We start from the raw sequence: 20405 nt of genomic DNA, 5'->3' as shown, positions 1-20405 counted from the left end.
TGGCCTTCTTGGGGACCAGCTTACTTGCTGGTTTTGATGATGTTTAGCCACTCTGTACTATAGGATCTAGGCTGCCCTCTGAGTTCATCTCATACAACTGAAATCTGGTTAGATGGCAGGGAGATGCTGCCTTCTCAATGGTTAGGACTGTAAATAATAAGTATATGAGAAGGCTGTAAGACTAAGAGGGGTTGCCGAAGAAACTCATAAATAGCATTAATCCTTTTACATTTTGTGATGTGAAAACTGTATTAAAAATATAGTATTGAGAAAACACAGGTATTCCATATCAAGCAGCTTCTTCTATTTCAGGAACTTTCTGGAAGACAGCCCTGTGTACTTGGCAAACTCTAATTCCTCATTCAGATATGGAACTGGTAATGCTCTAAAAGCAATTCAAACACAGGATGACACCTTGCCTAATATAATGTGCAAAATAGGAAATAATCAAACAAACCATCTTACCTGTGTCCACATGGCTTCAATTGCGTGTCTGCTACCTCATCGCAACACAGGGAGCAGCAGTTTTCCCGGATACTGACTTGCTTCAACAGAGCAAGACGCCTGTGCCTGAGTAGAAAACACAATTTGTCAACCAATAAATGGAGCCTGCTAGCAGAAATGCATAGAAAATGCTTTGAAAATGCTTTGTGTGTGTTGTGGACGAAAAAGGGACTACACAGCAGACCCAGCAAGCTCAGGGGGGCACACGACAGGCCTGACAAGCTCAGTGACAAAAGTAACCACACAGGCTGGTCTGATCATAAATTCCTAACTGGGCAGGTCATGGTGGGTAGTCACTTCCCAGGCCCATAGCTTCCTTTACCTTAAGCAGCCCTGTCCACTGATCTTAGGTATCTAGGATAACAACCTTTGAAATGCCAAATCCCTGGGAGGCATAAACCCTGGGAGGCACTGGGTAGAGCACCTGGAACTCCTCATCGTTATCTTGTTGCCCACATACCATCTTTATTTACTGTAAAAGTTAAATGTTAACTATTCTGCACCCACCAATCCTAGAAAATCCCCCTCTTTTGCTTATTTCAGCCTCCTTAATAAATCTACCACCAATAGATTTCATGTACCTTCATTACTTCTCTCCTTTGATTCTAAATGCATAAAAAGAGCTGCAAAACTGCCATTCTATGGAGCATTTTCTCATTCAGTTGAGATCTTGCTTCCAGGCATGTCCTCAGTTTGGCTCAAATAAACTCTAATATAAAATCTTTCTATATGTTTGGACGTTCTTGCATACTGTGTATCCCATTCCTTGTTTTATTCAGTAGTTTTCACACATGACATCTCATTTCACTCTTACAAAGGTCTGAAATCACTGGATTCCCTTTGGAATGAAGGAGGCATGGTCATTCCCATTGTACAAATAGTTGAAGGAAATGATTTGCATAAGGCCACACACAGTAAACAGATTCATGAATCAAATTCAAATCTTTTAGTTCTAAGGTCAATGCTCTTTACCAGCAAAATTTTAACATTTTAAGTCACACATCTCTGAAAGTTTGATGAAAAGCATATGGCCTGGGCCGGCCGAGTGGCGCGATGGTTAAGAACTCGCTTGGGATGCCAGAGGGCCCCGGTTCGGATCCCACATGTGAGGGCCAGTGACACTGCCCTCCACAGCTAAGATGCTGAATGACAGCTCAACCTGGAGCTGGGCTGCCATGAGTCGCCGGCGACGGCGTAGGCTGCAATCCCTGTGGCAGTGGGTTGCCATGGGCTACCGTGTGTAGCCAGCAGCCAGCGTGAGCGGCCAGCAGCCGCAGTGAGCGGCCGTCCAGAAGCCGGCGACTGATCTGCCTCATTAGAGAAGAGCGCAATGATGGTGCCAACTTGGGCCAGTGAAGCAACGTCCTCCACAACTAGATTGAAGAACAAAACGACAGCAACTTGTCTGTTCCCCTTCCCCCAATTCCCCAGCACTGTTCCCATCCCCCCAATTCCCCAATAAAAAAAAAATCTTAAAAAAAAAAAAAAAAAGCATATGGCCTTTCCCAAGGAAAATACACATATACAAGTTTTTATACAATTTCAAGGTGCCCATCGTAGACTCCCTGGACGTCCAGGCACCTCATGCTAGAATCCCTGCCCTGTACTTTCACTCAGTTGGGAATGTAAAAGTAGAGGCAGAACGGCACTGCTGAAGGGACAGCCTTGACGCATGGGCAAGAGAAACACAAAGCATTCATTCAAGCACGTAAGGCCTCCCTGTGTGCCAGGCACTGTTCCAAACCCTGGTGATTCAGCAGTGAAGAGGGGACTAAAAAAGTATCTCAGAGAGCTTACACTCCAGTGGGGGGAGACAGACAATAAACCAGATAAAAAAGTGAAATATACAGACTGTTAAACGCTGACAAGCAGTAGCATGACGAAAAATAAAGCAGGGAGGACAAGGAGGGTATATGTGAGAGGCAGGGAGTTACACTTTTACACATGGCCACAAGGGAAGGTCTCATTAAGGTGACATTTAGATCAAGACATGAAGAGAGTAAAGCAGTGAGCCTTGCGGATATCTGGAGAGAGACCATTTGTGATAGTGTGATTTTATTTATTTAGGAATTAATTTCTTTTATTTAAAATTCCTCCCTCTTTCAAGCCATTGCTTCTGCTAAATTATCCTCTTAATGTGAGGCTAATAGTTTCTTGTTGAATGAAGGTCAAAAGAACACGACTTTAATTTTTTAAAAGGTTATATCACAATTTTTGTTGCATTTATGATATTATGATTTATAATAAGAAATATATATATTTGGTCTTCATCCTCATTCCTGGCACAGGGTTCCTAAAACCCTTGAAACTTCCTAAGAAAAAGGTCTCTTTTTATAGGTTACTGAGGTTACTTTAGAAAAGTCCCTAGGTAAGCTAAGGGGGCTGGCTGCCTGGGGAACCAACCTTGTAATAAGAGCTTGGAAACTTTTAGCCCCATCCTCTGACTAAAGGGGAGAGGGGTTAGAGATTGACTTCAATCACCAATCGCCAATGATTTAATCAATCATGCCCATGACTATGAGGGCATGGGAGCTCTGTGCCCTTTCTCTATACCTTGCCCTAGGCTGTTCCTGTTATATCCTTTTTATAATAAACCAGTAATGTACTAAGTAAATTTTTCCTGAGTTCTGTAAGCTGCTCTAGCAAATTAATTGATCAGTAGGAGGGGGTCCTGGGAACCTATTTACAGCTGGTCGGTCGGAAGCACAGGTAACAACCTGAACTTTTGACTGGCATTTAAAGTGGGGGAGTAGGGCAGTCTTGTATGACGGAGCCCTTAAATTGTGGGATCTGATGCTATCTCCAGGTAGATAAGAGTCAGAATTGAGTTATTGCTTGGTATTTTTGAAAAATACACATAGGACCTTCTAGTTGCAGGAAGAGCAAGTGCAAAGGCCCTGAGGCTACAATAGACCTTAGTATGTTTTAAATATTTAAAAGTTTAAAACTATGGTATGTTTTAGAAGCAGCAAGGAGGCCAGGGTGGCTGAAGAAGGAACATGAACAAATGGGAGCGGGTAGGAGATGCAGTCAAAGAAATATTGGAACGGAGGGGACAAATCATGTAGGGCACGGTAGGTCACCGTAAGGGTTTTAAGATTTTACCTTAAGTGAAATGGGAAGCCATTAAGTATTCTGAACAGAGAAGCACATGATCTGATCTAAGTTGTAACAAAATCATTCTGAAGGCTGTGTTGAATAGACTGAAGGGGGTCAAGGCAGGAACAGGGAGACTAGAGGGCAGGGCAAACATAATCCAGGTGGGAAATTATGGAGGCTTGGACCATCGTGGTAGCAGAAGGGATGATAAGAAAGCAGTTGGATTTGGGATACAATCTGAAGACACAGCCCACAGGATTTGCTGAGGGATCGGATATGGGAATGGCAGAAGTAAGGTGTCAAGGATACTCTAGAATTATGGCCCGAGAATCTGGAATGATAATGGATGGACTCCAGGAAGGCTGGAGGAGAAAGCAGGTGGCCGCAAGTGGATGACTACTGTAGCTGAGAGGTGGGTACATGATACTTCGCTATCCTATTCTTTTTTCTTTTATGTGTATTTGAAGTTTGTGATACTAAAGCCATACTAAAAAGGTTAAGAAGAAGAAAAACAGAATGAACGAAAGGAGAGGAATTAGAGTCAGAGGGTATACACAATAAAGAACAATCTACAAAATCCCAGGTACTGACGGCCATGATCTCCTACTCTGAAGCCAGGAAGGAATACTATTCCAATGATTTAAAAAGTATCCCTGAATATAAGCTTTTGGAACACGGGCTGAAACTATTAAAGGCATAGAAAATGGTCTTGGGCACCTTAACACTTAATGCCACAATTTGTAATTAATTGTGATTGGAATGTACTAGTAGGAGGTTGGCATTAAGGAGGCCACTCGGTTAGCCTCCAACAATTCCTATCTTGATGTCACTGTCAGAGACAAAGTCTAGTGCAGCATAGGACTGCTCTAGTTTTTAACTCCGCTGTTTTTATTCAAGGCAGGCTGCACTTTCAGTGCTGAATTGATGTGGTACCAAGGGAGAATCTAGAAGCTGCCCATAAAAGGAGACTTGCCGATAGTGGATACCTGCTGCCATCTGACTTTTGCAACATTTAATTCTGCAGGGGCGGTTAAGTAAATGCTGAAGCAGATGTAACTTAGGCCAGCCTCCAGGGGGAACTCTTAGATGGATCGGCCATACCTTTCAGGATGTATGTGAGAAGGCAGACTTATTTATGCACTGCATTCAAGAAGATAGGCTAAATAAAAAAGTAATGGGGTATGACAGATGAGAAGTGCTGTTACTTCAGACTTTCACCAAGAGGAGTTTAAAGTTAAGGATCTCTGTCAGGCACTAAGACAACCGAAGGGAAGTTCTAGGAATGAACCTCAGGTCCCTGAGTTGGGATGTAAGCAGCCCTTTTGTTCTTGGGATATTCTGGAGGTTCTGCTGGTGCAGCCGATGCTGCTGTCACTATGTGACATTTTCTAGTTCATTCAGACACTGCTGAGCCACTCTTAAGCCTTTAGGCACTGAGTCTAAGGTGAAGCACAGCCCAGAGGGCTGTTTACAGACCTGTTTTTTGAGCCAAAACAGGAGCTAGGATTATGTTATGTTATAGGAGTCCCTTAGGGGCAGAAAGGCCCAATACTGGCTCTGCCATGGCCAGTATGGTCTCCTTCAGTGCTGAGACTGTTATTGACAAAACACATGTGGCATTAGTAACAAAAATCCCCTTCCTCACACAGGTCCAGGAAGCTGCTCTGGTAAAAAATAATAAACTTTGCCTGATATTGTGAAACAAGCTTCAACTTGAAGTAATTACCAGGAAGCAGCTGGAGTCTTTCCCAGCTTAAGGAACAGACTATGTTCATCTCACAAGGAAGAAAAGGAGGCATTCATCCAATGAGACAATTAATGCCAATCACAGTTTTGGGCAAATAACAGCTGTGACATTTTATCCAAGATGGCATTCACTGTCCTCCTAGTGGTCATAGTACAGTGTGGGCATCTTTGCCATGCAGCTAAAACCCAACGAGAAGTCTGTTTCAATAAACCCAAGTTTGTTAAAAGATGCACTTGATTTCCTAATATTTAGGATTTTTACACTGGCATTCAAGTGAAGTTAGTCGGGTTTTTTTTGGTGTATGTGCATGTGTTATGTTGTCTGATTTTCAAATTGGATGTTATTTATTTAGCTCATAAAAATTATCTGGAAGTGCTCTTTCTTTCTGGGTTCTGTAACATTTTAAATAGCAATGAAGCTATCTGTCACGTAAAGATATGGTGAAGGTCGCCTGTGAAACGACCTGGGTCTGATGCTTTTTGGGAACATAGCTCTTAATGTTTTTCAATTAACTTTATAACAACTGTTCATTTGTATCTCTTCTGGGATGTGTTCTAGTAATTTATATTTCTTAGGAAGTCACTACTTTACTCAGGTTTTCAGAATTATTTGTATAAAGTTGAAAAACGTCTCTTAGAAACTTTAATTTCTCATGAGATGCATGAAAGTATGAGATAGCCCACGCAGATTCCTTACCTTGGCAGAATGATTTTCTCTTCAGCTGTTAGGAAGGCGTAATCATTAAAAGTGCTAAATTTCATAGACGGTGGATATTTGAATGGTTTTGCTCCAAAATTGAACTCACATTGTTGATATGACATGAAACTAGCTGCAGCAAAAAATCCAGATCTACAGATAAAAACGTACAGAGGTCAAGAGAACTCATAAAAACAAAGTAAAGCTCATACGTAAAGTGGTTTTAAGACTCGTAATGAATCACAGCCTAGCAGACAAGAAGAGTGACAGGGTCGGCTTACTAACCGAGAGAGGCCTGTGAACCAGCCTCCTGCTTTCGCCTTCCCAGGTGAAAACTGTGAGATAGCTTTAGGTACGACCAATGGGTCCCCAATTACTTGAAATAAAATGATTTCTCATCTCAAGTGACCACATAAATGGACGAATTTTTTTTTTTGGAGAAAAGTAAAACTGCATTCCATGCATCTCCTCGAATTTTTGTCTGGGAAAAGCTACTTACATAGTGGATGAAAAGACTTGCTTTTCAGGAGGCAGCTGGTTGCCATTTAAGAAGAAGATCATCTGCTTTTCGTTCAAGTCTAACAGAAATCCTACTGTATCTCCTACAAGATAAAGCAAAACACTGTTAGGATAAGGGTGTACACTACCAGGGTTCTGCCAAGTGTCCCAAGGGTTTTAATGACACTGTGTTGAGTTTGCATCTGTAGCCATAGTCAACATATCCATCTTGCTTGCTTTTTCTGCAACTGATCTGACCCCCTCCACAGCAGTTACTTAGTGTACCATTCAGAAGAAAATGCTGCCGATTGTTCTGTGACAAGCCATCCATTGTAAGATGCATCTCAATTTCAAAGATGCTACAAATGTGCATTTTGGGATCAGTGAAATAAGATCAAAATCATGTGCTTCTCTGCCTCTTGGGTGAGATTTAAAATTCCCTAACAACTGCCCAAAAACATTAAAAAAAAAAAAAAAAGCATTCAGCTTCTCATCAAGTTTTTGCTTTTTAAATTGTTCAAGATAAACACGGGAAATTACACAGCGATGTCAAGAAAAATGGACACTCATTGCTGGTGGAGGAAAATCTGGTAATATATAGCAAAGGAATTTCAAAAATGAAATTCTTTATCCCCCTTGCCAGAGAGTTTCACTTCTAAGCACTCATCCTGAGGAAATCCAGAATGGTTTATATTATTTTTTATAATAATTTAAAAAGGAAAAATGTATCTAACCTTGAGGTACTGATTAATATAGTACGATTATATAATATTTAAAAAGCCATTAAAATGTTATTTAATAACCTGTAAAGCTGTTTAAGGTATATTAAGTATAACAATAAGGAATGTATATACAAAATTTTAAATGTTTTTTTAAAAAAAATCTCTGGATGGAGATTTTAGTTTCATTTTGCTTTCCCCATTTTCCAAATTTTTATAATAAACATATTACTAATCATTTTTAAAACTATTTAAAAATACAAACTAGACAGTTTTTGCAGACAGTGCATCTATCCTATACTGTTAAATGAAGCTTTATGTTCCTTTAAAAACCTGCAAGCCATTAAAATAAAGGCTTATGTTGGCTTTTAAGGTTTTTCCTTTCCCACACTATCAATTTAGTTAATTAAGTGGAGCTGTCCCTGCACGGCAGTGGTCAAATTCCTGTTCTCTCAGCATGCCTGAAAATTCACTTTACATCTATAATGCTGACTGGGGCAGGAAGGAAACAGAGATAGAAGGCTTGGAGAAGGAGCTGGACTATATGCCTTATTTAGCTCCAATGCTGGGAATAAAATCTTTCAAAGGCTTCATCCCCTAAATACGACCCTATGTCTTCAGAACAAGGGGGTGAAGGGCCCACATGGCTCCTGAGAATACCAGCCTCCATGCAATGGTGCTGTGCAGGGAAGGCCTGTTTTCACTGTATTTAGCTGGGGATAAAAAGACTCAATAACCTTAAATCCTTCAGTGTTACAAATCAATGGTGTGGTTGTAACTTTGCTGCTTGAATCTTTCATTAATAAATGTTTTCATGGGTCTAAGGTCTTGGATACTGCAAATTGGATGGAACAAAAATTGAATGGGGTGAAGAAGAGCATGCTGTTGCTAAGATATATTCCTGCAAAAAATCCTAGAGCCACGATTGAGTGTGCTGGTAGCCTGTGCTCCCTACAGCATCCTGAGTCTGATGTCTGGAGAATGGAGGCTGGGCAGATGTGTTTGTGGCCACAAGTGCTCGCTCAAGTCACCCTTAATAGCTGCTCTAGGGGTGCCAGAATGTGAATACTGAATAGTGCCTATTCCACAGCCATCTGGTCTCTGAAAACATCCTCATTTAACTTGCATTACAATGTCAGTATTTCAATATCTCCATGGCTGCTATGATTCAAAACATATACCCAGAGCAGAAACTAGAACTCACATTAATCTTACAATTATCGTTCCCACTAAATTAAGAATTTTATACTCCTGAGATGTTTTTGCTGAAAGAAGGGCTCCACTAGAAGTGAACTTACCAGGTGAACACCACTCACATCCATGGCAGGGGATACCAAGGCTAATCCTTTTCATATTCTTCCATTAAAACATTTTAAGACCTAACATAATAGATGCTTCATAATAACCTAATGTCTTCACCTAGCCGATAAATTCATGATGGAGAGGAATGAATACCTTCTTTCCAGCACGGGTGTATGTGAGGCTTGCTTCTGGCGTTGTACCAGATGAGCTGCCGGCACCCATCGTATGCACAGGAGTATTCATCGTCCCCAATGCCATAGCCTTCCTGGAGGGAGACAGGGCCCAGAATTTTAGCAAAACCTGCTGTGTTCTGGGAAAAGAGAGTGTGTCTTTTTTAACCATTAACCTGGTAGCTGGAATTTTAAGCTTTCTGGATGAAGGGAGAGCCTATGGTTCTTGGAAGGTACCAAAATTCTGACCTAGAGGCCTGGGTTCCAGGTGAATAGACAATGACTTTGCCAGCAAATATTTACCAAGTTCCATATTTGTTACTTCATTTAATCCTCATTAACCACCTTGAGGTTGGTGGCGTTATGCTCCATTTTAAGAAGAAATAAAGGCTCAGAGAGGTCAACCAGCTTGCCCAAGGGCACATTACTAAGAGTCACGTTTGGATCCTCTGATTCCAAGACTGGTGTGCTTTCCACTTCACTGCTGCTGGGCAAACACCCTTCTTACATCTAAGCAGAATTCAAAACACCCACATGCTCACAGACTTCAAAACTGGAGACAAGAGAAAGGTTATAGTGGAAAATCAGCTAACGCTATTTTGAGATCAGCTCAATTTGAGCAACGTGCAGGTCCTTGACAGCTTATTACTTACTACCTTTTAACTATCTCAATTATTTTATTGTTAAAATAAAAGGGTGGATTCGATCTTTAGAAATTATTTTGAGTGCTTATAAAAAATAGAATAAAAAAATAAAGAATAATTAACAAATAATTAATAATAATAAATAAAATAGAGGAAGCATACAAATCAGATAGCTGCTATCTTTAAGGGTCAAGGATGAAAGATTCTAATGGAGAAAGGGACTGAAAATGCGGGTCAAATCCAAGTAAGATCTCAGGTCCTGGTGATGATCTACTTATTCTATGGGATAATGCAGTGAGGAGGCTGACTGAAAAAGGCTCTAACATACTCCTTGACTAGTTGGACTACAACATACTGCAATATACTGAATTCAGATGAGTGTTCTCCAAAGTGAAGCTTCTGAATTAGCTGTTTTGAATTCACTATTCAGACTATTCAAGAGTTAAATGAACTTGCATCTAACTGCCTTTAGGCAGAGAAGAAAGTCAGCAGGCTACTATAAAGAACACCTTTTTATCTATCCCTTTCAAAGCCTGAACAATTTTTATGGGTGTTGAGGCACAGGCAAAAGGCAAGCAATTCTTTCCTATCTTAACTTTCTAATGGCCTAGGAAGTCCCCAACAGAACACTTGAAAGAAATTCCTACAAGATTCCTAGTCACCAAGAGTTGTTAAGAGCAGACTTTACCATGCAATGTCGTCTGCCTAGGTGAATTTCACAAGAGTAGCACTGTGAGACTAAGGGGGAACTCTAATAATTTTAACCACAGATCAACTTCTACAGGCTAAGTAGGCACCTATACCAAGCAGAGATGCACTTTAAAGATCGCTTTGAGGGCCGGCCGAGTGGCTCATTGGTTAAGAGCTGGCTTGGGAGTGTGAGAGCTGAGCAGCAGGGCCACCGGTTCGGATCCCACATGGGCCAGTGATGCTGCGCCCTCTACAGCTAAGATGGTGAACAACAGCTCGACCTAGAGCTGGGCTGGTGTATGCTGCAGTGGGGCTGAAGTGGGCTGCTGTAAGCTACCGTGAGTGGCTGGCAGCTGCTGTGAGCTGCTGTCCAATGGCCGGCGACTGATCTGCTTCAGCCGGGAAGAGTGCAATGATCACAATACCAACATGGGCCAGTGAAGCAGTGCCCTCCACAACTGAAGAATAAAAGAAAAGCAACTTGTCTGTTCCCCTTCCCCGATTCCCCAGTGTTGTTCCCTCCAATTCCCCAATAAAATCTTTAAGGAAAAAAAAAATCCCTTTGAGTTTATATCTCAGAGAGCAATCGAGATGTACACTCTCTTTCAACCTGAAAACATTCCCAGCAGGACTAACTATGGTTTCCACTGGCTTAGACAGATAAATGAGAATAGGGTAGCTAACTTGGTACTTGGGGTGATAATTTTGTTCTGCCTGCTTCTGGTCACGTATATTTTAGTAATGGAAACATTACTAAAACAAACAAAGGAAAGTTTATCCATAGCTTGTCATTCGGGAAATATTCTGAATCCTTCCATGCATGATGGACACCATCCTTTTTTCTGCTGTCCAGCATCCCAACCCCTTCCTGTTATGGAGAATGTAATGAAGATACAGTGTCCTGCCTCCTGCTCTGGAGGTAGAGGGATAAGATGTGACCTAGGCTTGGCCAAGTGCATTCTCCCATCAGACATCTGGTGTGGTGTGAATGACCTCATGTGGGGGGTGGTTAGAATTGATTTGTTGCAAAATGTGGGCATCCTGGCCCTTAAAACACTGGCTGTTGTAATTCCTGTCTCTGTTTTTTTTTTTAAAGATTTTATTGGGGAATTGGGGGAGGGGAACAGACAAGTTGCTGTCCTTTTGTTCTTCTGTCTAGTTATGGAGGATGTCGCTTCACTGGCCCATGTTGGTTATTACCATTGTGCTTTTCCCAGGTGAGGCAGTTGCTTGCCAGCCACTAGACAGCTGTTCACGGCAGCTCACAAAAGCTCACGCCAGCTGCCTGCCAGCCCCACTACAGCCTACTCCGTTGCCAGCGACTCACGGCAGCCCAGCTCCAGGTCGAGCTGTTATTCACCATCTTAGCTATAGAGGGTGCAGCGTTACTGGCCCTCATGTGGGATCTGAACCGGGGTCCTGATGCTCAGAGCTGACATCCGAAGCCAACTCTTTTTTTTTTTTTTTAAAGATTTTATTGGGGAATTGGGGGATAGGAACAGCGCTGGGGAATTGGGGTGGGGGAACAGACAAGTTGCTGTCCTTTTTGTTCTTCAGTCTAGTTGTGGAGGACGTTGCTTCACTGGCCCAAGTTGGCACCATCATTGCGCTCTTCCCGGGCGAGGCAGATCAGTCGCCGGCTTCTGGACAGCCGCTCACTGCGGCTGCTGGCCACTCATGCTGGCTACTGGCTACACACGGTAGCCCATGGCAACCCACTGCAGCAGGGGCTGCAGCCTACGCCATCGCCGGCGACTCACGGCAGCCCAGTTCCAGGTTGAGCTGTTGTTCAGCATCTTAGCTGTAGAGGGCAGTGTCACTGGCCCTCATATGTGGGATCTGAACCGGGGCCCTCTGGCGTCCCAAGCCAGCTCTTAACCAACGTGCCACTCTGCCGGCCCCCCAAGCCAACTCTTAACCAGCGCACCACTTGGCTAGCCCTGTAATTCCTGTCTCTTAGCCTTGTATGTTGCCTTGGAGCCTGTTTAGTTCTCAAACCCCTTAATCGTCTGCGAGGCCCCAATAGGCTTCCCATTCATTCCTCTTCTATTTAAGATAACAGTAATTTTCTCCAAGCCAAGAGGCTTCAACAGGCAAAGGAGCATGGGCTCACTTCTCTAGCACTCAGAGGGTAAGTGATTTTGGGCAAGTTTCTAATTAATTTCTCTGAACCTCATTCTCCTCATCTTTAAATGGGAGAATAATACCTTCCCAAACTCTCAAAAAGATTTCAGATAAGTAATGGAAAGATCTGCCGTATGGTAAATGCTCATGAAAAGGCAAGAGACTTTTTTATTTTTTATTTTTATTTTTTTAGCTGAGCCATCTTGCCACCTGTTGGCAGCTCAGCAGAAGCTCAGCTTGGCCCGGGAATCGAACCGCTGTTGCTCAGAGCTCAAACTCTTGAGCGAGCTCTTAACCAATTGAGCCACTTGGCCAGCCCAAGAGACATTTTAAATAAGTCAAGATGCACCCATAGAGACTCGTTACTCTCAACCCCACATAAAAAAATATACAACACAACAAAACAAACTGTTCTGTATGTGACCTGATCAAGAACTATCCTCAAGCTTCTCATTTTAATGATCTATCTCTGAGCCCAACACTTTGGTCAACCTTTCAAAACTGAGTCCCAAGCTGTAAGAGTTAAAATAAGCAGCATTATGGACAGACTTCAAACTTCAGAAACTGGGGTGTATCCTAGGAATGACTCATTCCAGAAAAGCACACTTGTCTGTACAGGCAAAAAGATTCTCAATCACCAGAACAATGCCCATTTGAAGCAAAGTTGTAAGTATGACAACAACATTAAAATCCTACATTTGGGAAAAGATCTATCAACTTTATCAATTTCTAACAGGGAATCGACCAATACTTGGATCAGAGAAAAATATTTTGTTTTTGTTTTTTAAAGAAAGAAGTTAACAGTCTATCAAGCAAGTTGAAGGGTAGGAAAACAGCATTTTAAGGCTCTTAATTTAAAGAGCCAAAGTTTCTGCAACTACATGGCAGAAATGGGCTTCATACACTGATAACATAATCTAGCTTCACTGGTCATTTAAAAAAATACTTGCAATATTCATTCTCAGATACACTACACCTAGATTTATGGTGTGTTTGCTGCCCAACGAGGAGAGACGAATTTTATACTAAAGCTTCCTCCCTAGAGGAATCTGCATTTCTTCTTTGAAATAATTTTTCTGCAATGAGAAAATTAGCTAATTCTTTGAGATTCTCCCCATTTTCAAATGCAAAGAAAACAACTAGGATAAGAAGGGGACTGGATTCTCGTCCTAGTTAATGTCATACTCTGTCTCAGTTTTCTCATTTGTGAAATGGAAACTGTGAAAGTAAAAATTGTTGTGAGAATCAGATGACATACTCTAAAATGAAGATGCTCTGGAAATTGATATATTTTTTTTAAGTCCTAAAAAATCATCTTAAGGACATCATTTGGGGCAGGCTGGCAGTGTAACTGATACTACCTGCTTTAAATCAGGGCCCATGTTGGGCACTAAGAGACTAACTGGCATTGTTCTCCAGACCTGCTTACTTCTGACTACATAGTGCCACAAAACCCCCCCAATTCCAGGTTTTAATTGAGACTTGGTTGACTAGGAGGTTCTATTTTAGGGAAGGTTCCCAACAAAATCCAACGGCAGACTGGGGTCTAGTTCTCCACCATGGACAAGAATCCAGACCTGTCCTCTCCACTGGCCCTCTTCCTGCAATTTCTCTCTTCAGCAAGGAGTTTAGTCAAATGCCATGAACAATTCTGGGATGCTGTATAGCCTTTCTGGAAGGGCTCTTTAGAAACTATGCTTATGGCAGGCAAGTTTAGTTTGATTTTGCTGGATCCCTTCTAAAACCCATCCCAGGACCTTACACACGGGATGGGAGACTTATTTAGGTTAACAAAATAATCCAAGGGGTTTTTCCCAGCTTAAAGGGTAAAAATAAATCATATGTCCACAAAATAGTCCTGCAAAGCTGGATTAATTCCAAACAGCTTATAATTTGATTAACAGGAGAAAGCCTACTGGGTTGGGCATTTGGGTATAAAATGACAAGAAATCAACATTTGTAGGAAAGGGGGGAACTCCAGCCTCTCCCACTTGGGTAGTGGTAGCCCAATCCTGCTTCCTCTAATGGCTTTATCCTCCCTTCTATATTACCTCTTTCTATAACAAAAGATAAATACTAGATATTGAAAACAAAAGTGCCTACTAATTACAAGATAAAAGTCAAGTAAGACAAGTCAAGCCAACATTTCATATTTAATGAAGGGAATAAAATTTCCTACAACATTCTTAAAGCTTAAGTGCAAAGTGAAATTTATCACTGGTCCCAATATAAAAACTGAGCCAAAGATGTGGGTGGGGCCAGAGCAGAACCTACAATAACAAAAGGACAAATCCAACCTCTAGGTGGAAAATTAACGTGAACTTCAAACCTGAGGGAAAAAAAGCTGAGGGGCAATTAAGTTGACTTGTGTTTTCCTATTTCTGAATCAGTTTAGCAAGCCACTGTTAGAGATTTGGCACCCATGTGATTCAGCCCAAGAACTGGTTATTGTGCAAACCTATCTGAAAAATATGCAAATATCCTCCACCCACTCACCAAAAAACTGCTGTTGCCCCCACTGGCACAGTTCTCCAGGGTACTCACATGATTGAGAAATTTGCTGTCTCGTGTGGCCCAGCCGATCTGCATGACGCCAGAAGTGACCACTGTTACTTCGTAGTACCACACCCCAGCATCCACACAAAAGGTGCAACGCACACTTTCAAAAGAGGAGGCATCACAGCGAGCCTGGCAAAACCAAAGAGCGTGGCAGTCCACCATTAATGCCTGAAGACCACCAAGGATTGCTGACTGCCCAGAAGGTTCACTGTATTTTTCCTTGTGAAAAGCTTCTAGTAGACTACTGTTTCCTTCTCTGTGCACCCTCAGTAACAAAAAGTACAACACTTAATGAAGTACATTCCATTTTATAGCTTTATTTCCAGGGAGTTCTAACAGGATTGGAAGACTTCAAAGATGGCTGCAGTAAAAATTAGTGAAGGCTACTGGCTTCACTTTTAAATACCTATTTACAGAGCTTTGCTCTCATAGTACAATCTTTTACAAATGCATAAACATTGCCTTAACCTGTACTTGTTATGGTGGAGGGAGAGAAGGATATTAAAGGGTATAAGATGCAGTACGTAAAAATAATTGAAAGCAGAAAACTACATGAAGCATTTGGCAATGTAAGATCAAAGAGCTGTCTGCAGCCATTCTTCAAACAGCTCTTTGATCTTGACATGTCTGGTGCCTTATGGTACCTTCTTGTATATAAGCAGCTCTCTCATCAACCTGCACCACAAAACCAGCAGCATTTCCAACATACAGGGAGAAGGGAGAGCACTAGACTGAATACAGTTGGCTATGAGGGGATTAAAAAAAGGAAGGGCTGCTTTTAGAAACACTAGTCTTTTTACCTTTAGCTGAATAAAATGGCAGAGATTAAAAACAGACATATTTAAACCAAACAGTTAATAAATATTATAGTGCTTTCTTTATGTACAGCATTATGTGGGATGTAAAGGGGTAGATAATATCCTGAACGCCCTCTCTCCCACCTCTAACTGCGCTTTGAAAATGTAATAAACTTCCACTGACTCTGTAAGAAATTGCTTTTGTTCAGAAGCAGGGCATGAAAATGAGAACAAGAGTTTCCCCCGGAATGGTCCATCTGCAGAAGCTTTACCTCCAAGCCATGAGGCGAGATCTTCAGGTACTCGCTGACATCATTGCTGTTCAGCATGGCCCTAATGCTATTCAAGTCCACTTTCTCATAGGTCAGCTGCCTGCCTTCTTTTAAAACTGCAAGAGAAAAAGTGGTCATGTTTCTCAGGCAGGCTGTTGTGGAAAAAAAGCTAGTATGATGGCGAGCTGCCGTTCTCATCAAGAAGCAGAGGGGCTCATACATGGCAGAACTGGTGGATGTCCAACCCTGGCTTTCTGCTCCACTACCACATGAAGATTAATCAAACAAATGCGAGGCCAGGCAGCACTGCTATGTTTATGCTTTCGTTCCCTGTATTCATTACAGGCACCCCTCAGAGATACTGCGGGTTTGGTTGCCGATCACCGCAATAAAGCCAATACATACTTCAATGAAGTGAGTCACGTGATTTTTTTTGGGTTTTCCAGTGTATTTAAAAATTATGTTTACACTATGCTGTAGTCTCTTAAGTGGACAATAGTATTGTGTCTAAAAAACAATGTACAAAAAAATAAAAAAACAATGTACAACCTTAATTAAAAAATACTTTATTGCTAAAAAATGCTAATCATTGTCAGTCTTCACTGAGTCATAATCTTTGGCTGGTAGAGGGTCTACTTTCAATATGTAAAAAAAAAAAAAAGGAAAGAGGTCTGCCTGTATTTTGCATGCAACAAATCTGAATTGTACTTTTTCAGAATGACTCTTTCCCTGGCACTACACAGGCTGTACACTAAGCACTCCCCAGCTGCAGCAGGAGCAGGGGGTTACACATCCAACTGTGCTTTAGCACAGTGCTAACTGTGGATGGGGAGTGAGGATATAGTGGTATAGTTTTAGTTCTAGCAGTCCTTGGAGGAGAAAAAGAGAAAAGTCAGGAGCAACCCTCATTGTGTAGGCAAGACGTGACTTGGGTTTTGAAGCGCTAAGCTGGAACAGGGAGAAGAGTAGAGAGAGGGAATTCCAAATGAGGGGCCCAGGCCCAGAGGTAGGAGTGGTTGGGACCTGCTTGTAGGACAGTGAGGACACAGTTTGCGTGGGGAAGAGTTGATTAGACAGTGCCATCTGATTAACAGCCTTGATGCAGCAGGAAGCAAGAAACCAGTAAAAGCTTTTGAATAAGAGAGTGCTGGAATTAGAAGCATTCCATATAGTTCATTGGAAGGATCCCTACAATGCTTTTCTGCTAGAATACAGCCAACCTACCAGTAGAAGACCTTGTAAGGAAAGACTCACACACACTATTACAAACGGAAGACTAGTGAACACACAATGTGATATAGAGATGCTGTATATAGAATTGTACATCTGAAATCTATGTAACTTTGCTAACAATTGTCACCCCAATAAACTTTAATTTAAACAAACAAACAAACAAACAAACAAACAAACAAAAAACTGAAGAGCAGTGAACCTACATAAGAAATGGGTTTGGGAATGGAAACAGGCATTTAATAAAGGGCAGCTCCTACTCACAGAGATTGTCTAAGCTCCACTGGGCACAGAAACCAACTTGTCGTTTCAGATAATCAGGATCATCAGCCCAGGACTCCAATGTGACAAGCCGGTCACTAATACTGGATTCAGAGATAGTCAATTTATTTTCACCTGTTTGGAAAGACATAAACCTTGAATTAACCATGGAAGAGTAAGATGATTTGCTGGGCAAATTAGTGGTGGGGAAATGAGTGAGGAGAGGTAATCAGAGAACTTGGAACTAGAGTAATGACATAGCCCATCCTAATAATTTCTAGAAAGTAGCAACCTCATCACTAAAAACACAGTCACCAAGTTTTGATTCTTAGGTGAGAAAGCTCTTGCCTTTGTCCCTGTTACATCTCATTGGCCTTGAGGTGTCTACACAGACAAACACAGAATGTATGCATGTTTGATGGGGTCCAAAGCATAGACTCATCCAGTAACTAAGAAAAGGGAAGATTGTTAACAACCGATACATAAGATCATTAGCGCAAGAAGTCACTATACCTACTTGTCTGTGCAAACTTTTCCAGTGCGATAAGTGCAAAAAGCATGACTGTGGGGTGGGACTGTAACTTCTGAAAGACAACAAAAGATAAAAAACAAAAAACAAAAGCATCATTTCCCTGCAGAGGCGGCAAGTTATCAATTTCCTCGTCTTACCCAGTATGTGGCAAGTTTTTGCTGGAGCAATCAGAAAAGTTGTATGCATTCAAGTCCTTGAATATCCATTCGGTAATATTGTTAGTAATGAAGAAACAAGATAGAATCTCTTCAAATCTTTTGTTATTTTCTTGAGGTTACTGGGTTCACTTATAGGTGTGGAAATTTCAAAAGTATCTTGTTAATGCACTATTGTTTTACTTAGTAACATTTATATTAGGGCTTTGTTAAATATAATAAAGCTGATTCTTACATTCGGTTAAGCCAAACAGAAACCTAGAATTGTGGCAAAAAGTGACTTTTTATTCACAACCCTAAAAGGAACAATTCAGCACTGTCATGTTCCAAAATAATAATGAAGTTAACAACTAATGGCTTAGTTTTCAATCTGTTCTCTGAAAGGAATTCCACAAATGCTGACGGTAGGTGGGAGAGAGCAACAAGTGAGCTCTTTCAGTTATATTTAAGTTCATGCCACATGTTTTATATTTAAAGAAAAGTCTACTGGCTTAACATCACATCTCACAGCCATCCTTTCACATAGCTATGTTAAGAGCCTGCAAAGGAGCTCTAGAACATCACGTGATTCCACTCACTTCCCTGGTGCCCAAGTAGGTTCTGCAGAGCTCCTATAACCTTCATGCTCCCCTGCTGCCAAGCCTGTTCAGCACCCTGCTTCCTACCATGTCCATTCTCAATCCCACTGTCTGGCTTTTCAGGTCGTAAGCCCTCCCTTCCTGGCTACTCAATCTATATCTTCCTATCTCTGTTCACTATCTTCTGACCAGACAACTCTCTGTAATATGCCAGGAATACAGTCATGTCTGCCTCTGAGGTTCTGCTGGTCATGTGCCCTTAACCGAAAAACTCATTCTTCCTCCCCTGTGCGCAATCAAATCCTAACTGTATGGTGTGACCCAGCTGAGGTCCCACCTTCACCAGAAGTCGGTCTCCTGAGAATGTCGCATCTCTCACCACCCATATCTCCCACCTCCCAATCGCCTTCTCAGAACTCTCATGGCACTTAGTGGGAAAGAAGTAATTTTGCCTTTGATTGCATCTTGTCATAAAATGGAGGCTATTGTCTTATCTGAGTAGTTTTATTCCCTCAACCAACCAGGAAACTTCTTGAGGTCAAAGGAATGCTATATTACTTCTGTATCCCCAGAGTGCTTCTTAACATAGTATTAAGTGTTTTAAGTACATCTCATACTGGCACTGAAAAAAAAGGTCTTTCAGATTTTGAAATAGGCCAATGCTCACTAGGCCTGCAAAAACAACTTTTAAAAACACAGATCAGTCAAGACTGCAGTCTAGCAGTGTGAGAGATCTGACAGCACAGCTGCAGCAAACCACAAGCTTTGCAGACAATACATCAAATCCTCAACAACAGCTTTAAGAGCAGTAGTGAAGGGGAGGGAAGGAGTAGAGATTTATAAACAATGGGAATCTGACCTGATGGTTTCCTGGCTTGGAATGCCATGTAATTTTGTTTACACTGGGGAGGTCCCTACTACCATTTGGCAGACTCTAAGGACACACACACAAAAGCCAATCATAGCTGCTCTCTTATAACTAAATTTAAAACCAAACCAACTCAGCTGTTTTTGCTTGTAATAAATTCCTATCCCACCCTCATTTTTTTTTTTTTTTATAACACAGGAGGGAATAAACACTCAGGAAACACCTGCAAATAAAACTTAGAACTGATTCCATTCTCCATGCCAGTGACTAAGCTGGCAATCTAAGAAATATGCACAATTCTAGATGACTAAAAATAACTAGCTCTGATGTCTCACTTACCAGACACTGTAGCAAATATTCCAGTATTCCTGGGCTAAGTAAACCTATGCTTGCAGGACCTAGAGAATACAACAAACACTGGATATAATTAAATATGCCATATTATTTTTAATCAGTAACTACTAAAATTATTTTGGTAGAACTCTTTTACAAACTACTCTCCCACATATCATCTTATTCAAGCCTCCCGCTCTGAGGCACGGAATAGTACTATCCCCATTCTGCAGTTGAGTAACTGAGCCTCCAAGTGAAGTGACTTACTCCAGGGCACTTGGGGAGCACATGGCGGAGTTGGAACCAGCACCCACGTGTTCTGATTTCTAATCCATTGTTTCTTCTACCATACATCATATAACTAGCTGAGCTATACACCTACACTTTAACGTTAGCTTTCCTAAAATAGTCATAAACAAGTTAAATGTCTGCTTCTCTTCTCAGGAATTGCTCCAATTTAAAGTTTCTTTTCCTCTTCCCTTATCTTGTGTATCTCCATTACCTAGCTAAATTTTATAAAGTGTGTGTGTATTTGTGTATTGTATATATACATATATAACCTTTATTTGTTATACTGAGTTTAGCCTTTTCTCCTGTTCTTAATTTTAAAGCAAATCAGTAAAACTT

The 20405-nt window shown here is 41.4% G+C and overlaps 1 protein-coding gene across 4 annotated transcripts in view; it reads right to left on the bottom strand.

Annotated features, from left to right (window-relative positions):
* Positions 1-20405, bottom strand: part of RSPRY1 (ring finger and SPRY domain containing 1) — a 44180-nt gene that overhangs the window by 5061 nt on the left and 18714 nt on the right. For all 4 annotated transcript variants that reach the window (XM_019666865.1, XM_019666863.1, XM_019666862.1 and 1 more), the window contains 9 exons: positions 19785-19843; positions 17830-17896; positions 17316-17447; positions 15822-15937; positions 14738-14881; positions 8719-8830; positions 6546-6648; positions 6047-6199; positions 466-570 (listed from right to left, as the gene is read on the bottom strand). In XM_019666865.1, coding sequence (XP_019522410.1) covers positions 466-570; positions 6047-6199; positions 6546-6648; positions 8719-8830; positions 14738-14881; positions 15822-15937; positions 17316-17447; positions 17830-17896; positions 19785-19843 — 991 coding nt within the window. The remainder of the gene's footprint in view (positions 1-465; positions 571-6046; positions 6200-6545; positions 6649-8718; positions 8831-14737; positions 14882-15821; positions 15938-17315; positions 17448-17829; positions 17897-19784; positions 19844-20405) is intronic.

Source organism: Hipposideros armiger, unplaced genomic scaffold, assembly GCF_001890085.2.
Source record: "Hipposideros armiger isolate ML-2016 unplaced genomic scaffold, ASM189008v1 scaffold_479, whole genome shotgun sequence".
Classification (NCBI taxonomy): domain Eukaryota; kingdom Metazoa; phylum Chordata; class Mammalia; order Chiroptera; family Hipposideridae; genus Hipposideros; species Hipposideros armiger.
The sequence above is the reverse complement of the archived record's forward strand: the minus strand, read 5'-3'. Positions and strand labels throughout refer to the sequence as shown.